General features: G+C 39.1%; 1 protein-coding gene across 1 annotated transcript; it reads left to right on the forward strand.

Moving 5' to 3' along the window:
• The first annotated feature begins 515 nt into the window (after positions 1-515).
• Positions 516-9,826, forward strand: ggnbp2 (gametogenetin binding protein 2). The gene is made up of 14 exons (XM_040014645.1): positions 516-644; positions 1,471-1,578; positions 1,787-1,867; positions 1,998-2,251; positions 2,495-2,593; positions 5,541-5,654; positions 5,779-5,988; positions 6,083-6,257; positions 6,344-6,532; positions 6,617-6,749; positions 6,871-6,996; positions 7,074-7,222; positions 7,324-7,536; positions 9,060-9,826. Exons 2-14 carry the CDS (start codon positions 1,486-1,488, stop codon positions 9,261-9,263), a joined length of 2,040 nt encoding a protein of 679 aa, XP_039870579.1. The 5' UTR covers positions 516-644; positions 1,471-1,485; the 3' UTR covers positions 9,264-9,826.
• The last annotated feature ends 93 nt before the right edge of the window (positions 9,827-9,919 follow it).

Raw genomic sequence — 9,919 nt, forward strand, 5'->3', positions numbered from 1 at the left:
ATATTTTTATTTGGCCCCTTGAATAAAGCTCAACTCCATCACAATTGTTTCACTGTCAAATCTGACTGTTAAAATGAGCTAAAATTATAGCCTAACCCTCAATGTAACATGCAGCTATTAAGCACCTGTTTCTTTTTCTCACAGTAATGTTCTACTCAAATCTCAGTGGTTATTCTAGTTTATACAACGAAATATGACAATAAAATCTACGCTTTGTTTAATCATTTTAAAATTATGCACTTTGTGCATTATCATCAGTCTATTCCCACCACCATCCTCACAAACGTATGAGCATTATCATCGGCTCTAGAAACATGAAACAGTTTATTCTAAAGAATCCAGTAAATTACAATGAATGAATTTATTTAAGTTTAGTTTTATGTCTGAATTGCCACGAACTATAATATGATATACTATACTCTATGATACACTAAGATTATGATTTGTTTCAATCTACACTTACAATGTGAACGTGAATCGACTTTTTCCTGCCAACATAGCGCCCTCTGTAGGCCGCACGCTTTAAGACGTCAGCGCCTACGTGAGCAGGGCAAAGGTGAAATCAGTAATGAAGATTCCGCCGCCGTAGCAGCTTCTCTCACTGTCGCAGTTGTGTATTTCTTTAAGGAGTCTTTCAGGAGAGGGTAAGTAAAATCAATAGTTAGTTGTAGTCGTGCGCCTTTATCTGCCAAGATAATAAAAATCAATCGTGTAAGTGTTGGTAAAAAAAAAAAAAAAAAAAAGGACGAAAGTGTCGGACGCTAAGTAGCCAGTCACCCAGCTGAACTTTATATTAGCCGTATTCAAGCTTGCTAATGTTAGCTTTGTAGAATTCGCGACGCTGACGATCAGCAAACGGATAAGTTAACCAAGTTTACTCGCATCGACAGGGCATAGGGAAACTAAAGCAACACTGTAACATATAAAGTATGTGTTAAGCTGTCATACACTCCGTTATGAGGAGAACATCGCGTCCTGAATACGCCGACTGGCTTCCTCACTTTGTAAAAGCGCTTTGGGAAATGAAATTAGCCAACATGCTAATGATAACTTGCTACTCGCCGGTTACTGGTTTATCCTGCTCAGCGATAAAAATGCCAGCGCTAATAAGCACGTCTTAATGACTGGAATTATTTTGGTCCAAACTTATGCAAATGAATATAACGACATTAAACGCAATTCAGCTTTCGTCATCTGTTGAAGCTCTCGTTTACCAGGTTGTTTTGCTAACTTAGCAGGATAAATCTAGGGTCGGTACAAATCTGTATCCAAGTTTCTATATCTGCATTTGCACCATTACACATGTAGTTAAATTCAGCAAATGGCTGATAATTAGCACCCTTTGCACCTGGTGATTTGTCAGATCGCTTGATCGTGTTGTTGGCCGGTAGTAACCTGCACCAGATTAGCATTAGCTCGTTGTAGCCTGTGTTCAAATTGATCAGGGGGTTTGCTGTGTGTAATCTGCAGGTAGAACTGGAAGTCATGGCACGCCTAGTAGCAATCTGCAGGGAGGGGGAAGAGGAATACCCATTTCTGGCAAGACAGATCCCCCTGTATATCGATGAAACACTCACGGTGAGAAAGCTGTTTGTTTTGTCTTTTGGTATAGCTACAGTAAAGAAAAAAAGAAAGAAATGTTAATGAAGCTAGCATGTGACTGCTGTACCGTTAAAGTGTCAAAGCAAAGAGACAGTTATGCCTGTGATTATGCTCATTTGATATACATTAAAATGTAACACAGGAATACAGTTAAGCCTTACAGTTACCTCGTGTCTCTCATCAGATGGTAATGGAGTTTTCTGACAGTGTAATGGATGTTGATAGTCACGAAATAAACACTTCACACTTGAAACAGTTTTCTGAGGTGAGTTTTGTTCTACTCCTTTCTTCTAAAATTAAAAAAAAAAAAAATCCTATTACCTACACAAGCTTAGCTTAAAAGAGGTAGCTTGCCCTCTGTTATTTGCTAACAGTGGTGATTCTTTGGCTCACAGTATCACTCCAAGTTGAACCAGCAGGACTTGAATATTGCTCTGATGGTGGCATCAAGAGAGGTGTACAGTGCACTAGCTCAGCTGGTTCCATGCGTGGGCTGCAGACGAAGTGTGGAGCGTCTCTTCTCACATCTAGTGGAATCGGGAAACCCAGCCCTGGAGCCCCTCACTGTGAAACCCACAGGCATGCTCTCTGTCACCAAGACATGTTTGGCAGATGTGAAGAAACTCTACACGCTCTTCTACGTCCATGGGTAAGCTGGAGAGAAAAATACAGTGCTTTATTACAGGTCAGAGTGCTAATCAATATAAATTTTTAACTCTTATATGTACACGCAAGGCTTTCAGGTTTCTAACAAGCAGTGACAGTAGCTACTGCCACTTTTCCAGTTTAGTGTCAGAGATGATAGTAGTGTACTTACACTAATGCTTTATTTAAAGTCGTTATAATTTTTACATTTTTTTATTTTATTCAATTTTTTTTTTTTTTTTAACAGGGCAAAATTGAATGACGTGATTGACGCTATTCCGAAAAGTAAAAAGAACAAACGCTGCCAGTTACACTCCTTAGACACACACAAGCCGAAGCCTCTGGGGTGAGTAATGCTCCTACTTTTATCTCTGTGCTCATTAACATGTTCTTTCAGATGTTGTTTTTCACAAAATGAGAATTGTGACAGAAGACAAAACACGGTTTTCATCTGTGTTTACATGATCAGGTATTCAGGTAAACTTGTTGAAAATGGCCTGTGTACACATTAGGAATGGGATTTGATAAGAATTTAGCAATTCCGATTCCATTATCGATATCCGTTATTGATTTCTTTCTTATCAATTCTCCTATTGATTCTCATTGGGTTCTCTTTGGCTCCGTTTTGAGAGTAACCACCAAGCAGCAACACTCATGCGAATTAATTGAATGCTGTGGGTCAAATGTTTGTACATGTTTGTTGAGGTCTTCACGCTGTTTATTGTGATCAGTGTTGGAGTTGCACAGTGCAAGAGTAAAATGAGAGGGTTCTGTAGCAATGAGGTGAGGCGCTGTTGCTGTTTTCCTCCTCTGACACACTAACTGAAATCGGCTGATTGTAGTGCTTCAGGTTTCATTAGTAACCCTAAACCTTTGCGTGACAGTAGGGCTGCTCAATTAATCGAATTTTAATCACGATTACGATCTGGGCTTTCAACTATCATTAAAAATGACTGAGCCGATTATTAGCCCCTCCCTCGTGCTTTACTCTCGCGCTGCTCCGTGTGGCAAATCGAGCGCACCTCTCTGCATTTCGAACAGCATCACAACAATTAAGAAGACCCGAGGAAAGCTCGGAAAGCTAAGCAGAAATTATTTGGAGAGGAGAGTGACTGCCGTTGGTTGAAAAGAGAGGTAAAAAAAAAAAACTTCAGTGGTGTGGAAACATTATGGGTTGGCGGAGTCAGACGTGGATCAAGTAGACATAGTGTGTAAACTTTGCTACAGTGTCGTAGCTGCACCACAGAGCAACACTGCAAAGGTCACTAAACATAGATGTTTACATTTTTCATTTATTTCTTATATTGCAAACATTTGCACTGTTATCAGTATTTGCACACTATTTTATATTATTTTTTCAAGTCATTATTCAATACATTGTTATTGTTAACCCTTTAAATCCCTGTAGAACCGGAACCATGTAAGCTAGCGCAATAATTTGTTTTGCATATGAAACTGGAGGAGTTGTACTTACATCTTATGCCATCAGCTTGTCCTCGGCCACGGTTTCCTTCCACATAAAGCTTTGCAAAAATTGCATAAAAAGCGCTTGCAGGAACAAAAACATAATATTCCAGAAACACGCTTTGCCAATCCGATCAGCTGTTCGTAACACTTCCCACATTGAAAAAGACGTCAACACAACTATCGCATGTCCGCCATTTCCTGACAGACACCGGAAGTGACGTCATTTTTCGCGGAAAATGTAGTTTTTTACTTGTAGGCCTTAAAAGCCTATACTGGTGTTTTTATAAGTCATGTTTGACTTTTCTGAATAGTTTCTGGGATGCTTAGAACTCGAATTGCACTGCTGGAAATAGTTTATTTTGATGCACAAGCTGTTTTCTTTGCAAATTTGCATCATAGGATTGTTTTTTGTTTTTCCTGCAGTATATAAAAATTGCTGCATCTCCAAAATAAAACTATGAAGACACTCAAAATAAATTTCCTGTTATTGTAAACTATTTTTTGCAACTTTTTTTGTATTTAAAGTTTTGAGGAATAAGCCTCTTAAATTTCCCCAAATAGAAATATATGTTAAAAAAAAAAAACGATTTTCAATTTTTTTTGTAGTTTATTGCACTTTTTTGCAATTAATGTAATTACTAATTTAATTAATTACTAATTACTGACTTAATGCATACATATTATTAAAATATGGGCTATAACAGTTGTATTGATGTATAGCAACTTGAAATGCTCCCAAAAATGGCACTACAGCATGTAAAAATATAATATAAGCTCTGGCGGACTTGGTTCTATGGTAGGTCTTAAAGGGTTAAATAAATATCGTCAAATAATCGAGATCTCAATTTCAGTGAAAATAATCGTGATTATCATTTTTGCCATAATCGAGCAGCCCTACGTGACAGTATAAGTGTATATACATTGCATATGTTGTGGCTCTGCTGAAAAAGGAAACTGATGAGTTCAGTTTTCTTTACCAGCAAACTAGTTAGCAACACTTCATGTTACTGTGCTACTTGTGCTGCAAGTAGTGAAACAGAGTCAGAGCTGCTATTCTGGACATGCTGCATGACGCTTTTTCTAAATAAAACTAACATGTTCTTTCGAAGAAGAAAAAGTAAGTATATAAACAAACGAGTGGCATTATTGATATATTTGTGGTAGACAAATATTCAGTGTTGTGTCAGTTGTGCTCTGCTAGGAAAAAAATATGCCTGTAAGCCATGCTCTACAACAGTCATGCATTTAAGACATTTACACCCAGTCTTGTTGATCAAAGTGTTTGAAACTCCTGGTTACACCCATATCTTTCATTCAGTTGTGTTGTGTTGGCATTGAAGAGCTTGAAGGTGGTCGTTGCGTTTGGTCAGTAAGTTGTTGAAAACAAAACAGGCTAACTTATGCCAATCCCTCTAAAGCTGATAATAATGCTGTTGTGTGACTCAAGGTATTAGCATGTCAGTCTGTAAGCCCCTCTGCTTGATATTCACAGCAGTATAGCATTTTTCATAATATGTATACTGGCAATAGAAATCAACATAGAAGAGCATTTAGAAGCTAAAGAGCTAGAGATTTCCCTTTTACAAAGCTCACTAAAGAGAGGTAAAATAACTGGCCTCAGATATGACTCCTAATGATGATAATGATAACACGTCTGTGTCTGCTGTCTGTGTAAATATCCAAAGTGTTATAACGTGTTATTTAAAATGACATGTCAGTATTGGATAGACTTTATCTCCACTGTTTCCAAAAAATCAGTTTCTGCAGGTTTAGAAGCTGATAACTGTTCACTGGAATGACATCGGTGTAATAATTGTATGTTACAGGGGAAGCTGGATGGATGTGTGGGAGCTGATGTCTCAGGAGTGCAGAGATGAGGTGGTACTGATTGACAGTGCCTGTCTTCTTGAGACGCTGGAGACATACTTGCGTAAACACAGGTAATCTTTACCTATCTTAACTTTTATTTGTAAAATGTTCTTTTTTTTAGTTAAAAGGAAACTAATGGTGTGTTCCTTTTTTAATTTTTTTTTTTTTTTTTTTTTTTTTTTTTTTTGTCCTCAGGTTTTGCACAGACTGTAAAAATAAAGTGCTGAGGGCATATAACATCTTGGTTGGGGAGGTGGACTGCAATAAAGAGAAGGGGTACTGTGCTGCGCTGTATGAGGGACTGTGCTGTTGCCCCCATGAACGGCACATCCACGTCTGCTGTGAAACCGACTTTATCGCTCATCTCCTCGGCAGGGCAGAGCCCGAGTTCTCAGGAGGATACGAGTAAGTCAGGCTCAAATTTTCATTTTGAGTAATTTTCTACCTTTTGATAATTTCTGATTTCAGTTGATTGTTATTTATTAACTTTTTCCTTAAGACGCAGAGAGAGACATGCAAAAACCATTGACATTGCACAAGAGGAAGTCCTGACCTGTCTGGGTATTCATCTCTATGAGCGGCTCCACAGGATCTGGCAGAAACTCCGAGCCGAGGAGCAGACCTGGCAGATATTGTTCCATTTGGGAATTGATGCACTACGTAAAGGTTTTGAGGTACATATGGCTACGTGTTTATCAGATGATAAATACACTGTGGCTGTTGCAACTCTAAGGTAATGTCCCTTTCACTACATGCATAGATGGCAGTGGAGAAGATGCAGGGCATCAGCCGTTTGGAGCAGTTTGTCGAGGAGCTGTCTGAGGAGGAGAGAGCCAAAGAGCTGAAGCAGGAGAAAAAGAGGCAAAAGCGAAAAAATCGACGCAAAAACAAGTGCGGATTTGATACATCTGAACAGGAGGGAGAGGACAAGGAGAAGAATCTTGATGAGGTAATCATGATCTAATAATCTGGCTTTCCTTTTTTATTTATCTTTGTTGTTCTGCAACTACATCTCTCTTTGCCTCACTCCCAGGGTTCTCTTGAGTCTGTGGAGAGTAGTTGCAAGGTCTGTGGTAGCCACGATGAGGAGGATGATGCCGGCTGTGATGAGACCGTCGCCACCAATAGGAGCACTTCCTGTCGTTGCCCAGACAACACCAAACAAGGTAAAACAAAAAACAAATGTACACAGACATCAGTCCTGTATTTTTAAGGAGGGTTTTGCATAAGTAACACGGGTCTTAGCTTGAAGCTGGAAAACAGAAATGTTCTCATCCATTTTTCTAGATTTGTCAGCACACAGCAATGGAAGTGACTGCGGCTACTCCTCAAGTATGGAAGGCAGTGAAATGGGATCGCGAGAAGGCTCTGACATCGCCTGCTCCGAGGGAATCTGCAACCACGATGAAGCAGGTCTGTTTTGAGAAGAACAAAGATTCCTTTTAGGATATTGTTCATATTTTTGCCTCACGGTTCTTTATCTTCTGAAGGAGATGACCCAAACCTTCATCACTGTGCTGAAGACAAGGAGGAGGATGGAATGGACAGCTGTGTTGATTGCTGGCCACACTCTGAGGAAAATGCACAGTGCAAGAGTAAAAAGAAAAAAAGGAAGGGCAAGGGGTTCTGTAGCAATGAGGTAAGGCGAGAAAGTACACAGTTTTGTTTTTATTGTTTTTATATGCTGTATGCAAAATCTTTAGCACTGTTTACCCACTAACATGATGCACATTTTCACAGGCTCAGAAGGGTGAAGGTTTCATGCCAGATGGGAACACAACAGGCCACAGTCCGCCTTCAACGCACACATGTCGAACCAAAGAAATCTTTTCCACCTTATGTGGCGATACATTTGCCAGTATTGCTCTACGGTTACCGTGGACTATACATCAGAAAAACCTCAGCCTTCACATGAGGCCTGCAATGGCAAATATAAGTCTTGTAGAACTTCTGGTAAGTGAGAAATATGTTAACTGTAGAGATGTAATAACTACTACCCAGGAACGTCCCCAATACCTTTTTGAGCTTTGGAGACTGGATGGTAAAAACGTACAGTCAGATAGTATGGTGTGAATAAATTATACATAACTGCTATGCTACAGTTGCTCAGAGCAGCACAATCTCTCTCACCCAGTGCACAAACTCTGACTGCTGCTGCTCTCTACTCACTCCAATCTACATCTAGAGAAGGGGTGTCAAACTCAAATACACAGTGGGCCAAAATTCAAAACTGGAACAAAGTCGCGGGCTAACGTTAATATTTATTGAAATATATTTATTCCTCCAGATATAAGAATGAATCTTTTCTTATGGACTCAAACATGTTTTGCTGAAAAACTGAATATGGAACAAGCAAAGCTTAATACTAAACAATATATATATATATATTAGCTGTATAATACCAGTACGCCAGCTCTAATAGTAATTTGGTATGGTTTCGCGGGCCAAATGTAAGTAGGCTACGGGCCAAATGTAAGTAGGCTATGGGCCAAATTTGGCCCACGGGCCAGAGTTTGACACCTATGATCTAGAGCCTCTGATGAATGATCTCCTAGGTGCAGATGCAAAGTTTGCAACACTAACATGAACTGCAGCTTTATTATGAGTGTTGTGAGTGAGGAGACTGTCAAGAAGATGAGCCTAGACACTTTATATTCCTACAAAGATTATAGGCAGCCTGTATTTCAGGTGAGCTTCAGCCAGCGAGCTTGTATCTGGATTTATTGCTGCCTGACAAAATCGTCACACGTGATTGATGTGATTTCACACTGATTTCAGGTATATTTGCATAAGTTTAAAACGGAATACTGGCACAATAAATGATTATCAGTATGAATATAAAGGATTCAAGCATGGCCCAGTTAAACCTCAGCACACCTACCTTAAAACTGGCTGGGAAGCTGGCTTGTTTTCTGCATTAAGCTACATATCAGGTTTTTAAAATGAGAATTAATACAATATTTCTGGACACAGTCCTTCTTGAAGCACATCTTATCACTCGGCCACTATGTCTGCAGCAGCCCCACATAGTTATTCAGGCATTTATTTTTAAGCTCCTGCAAGAGATGCATAACTTTAATTTCCACAAGTCACCAGGATGTAAAAGTTGCATCTACAGAACATACTTTTTCCTCAAAATAGTGGCTTATACTTGTATATCGAACACTTACAGTACCACTCATGTAATTATAACATTCACAGCATTACAGCTTTGTATGTGGCTCACTATCAATGTCATGCAAATTTATGACAGATATGATTAACTGAGAAAAATAAGTTCACTTACTTGCTTCTTAAATGACGGTGAGATACATCTTCAAGCACCCAGTTAAAATGCTTTGTACGTTTCTCAGCTCTTGATTAGCTCTTTTGGTTACAAAAAACATCTTTAGTTGTAGTCTGCCTACAGAAATTCAGAAGCTTATGTCTCTGTTCTGGCTCTCACGTTCTCTATTCTGCCCGTGTTTTTAAAACAGGATGATTCAGAAGTGACTTCCGACGAAGAGAATTGTCTCACGCAGGATGAAATTCAGGCGTTTCTAGAAAGAAACCAGTCTTTCTACAATAACCGCCACCAGTACCGACAGCTCCTGAAAGAGAAATTCACAAACTACTGCCGTGCCACTGAGCGGAGTAAGCCGGTCTGTGGAAAGTGGTTTGCTACAACTAGTGTCAACTAACTGCACTAATAAATCTCCCTACTGGGGGAGGAAGAAAAACACTCACGACCACTGCTGCAACATTGTTAGAAAGATTTCTTGGAGTACCTTTTGTGTCTTGTTCAGTCACTTCTCCTTTATAGTAAATGTGATTCGTATCTTCTTTGTCATCTCTTTTTCTCTTTTGCACACCAACACACGTCTCATTTCTTGGACACTTCTTACCTGTAGCTCTCTTTGACCAAGCCTAGCTATTTGTTGGTCTTCTCTGGGGGAAATCGGGGTAAGCACAGTGGAATCAATAATCAAGCTTTGCAAGCTGTGATGGTAGGGATAAAGTTTAGGAATCTTGTTTTATGTTTGGTTTTGTTGGGGGTTATTCTTTCTTTTTTTTTTTTCTACTTTGTTTCTCTTTGGTGACACTTTAGTGTAGTGATAAAAGTTGTACCTTTAAATGTGTACAGAAATTCTAAATATGAAATTTTACAGAGAATAAACATCCATTTTTAAAAATGATTTGGGTGTGACATCAAAGCGCAATGTGCAGACTTTACTAAATAAAGATTATTTATTAATATGCAGTATACATTTTGTATGGTGTGATTTTTTTTTTTTTATTTTTTTTTTATTTTTATTTTTTTCTCCCCCCCCCCCCCCCGCATGGGTTACCCTAACCG

The sequence above is a fragment of the Simochromis diagramma genome, unplaced genomic scaffold (genome assembly GCF_900408965.1).
Source record: "Simochromis diagramma unplaced genomic scaffold, fSimDia1.1 OVJJ01000676.1, whole genome shotgun sequence".
NCBI lineage: Eukaryota > Metazoa > Chordata > Actinopteri > Cichliformes > Cichlidae > Simochromis > Simochromis diagramma.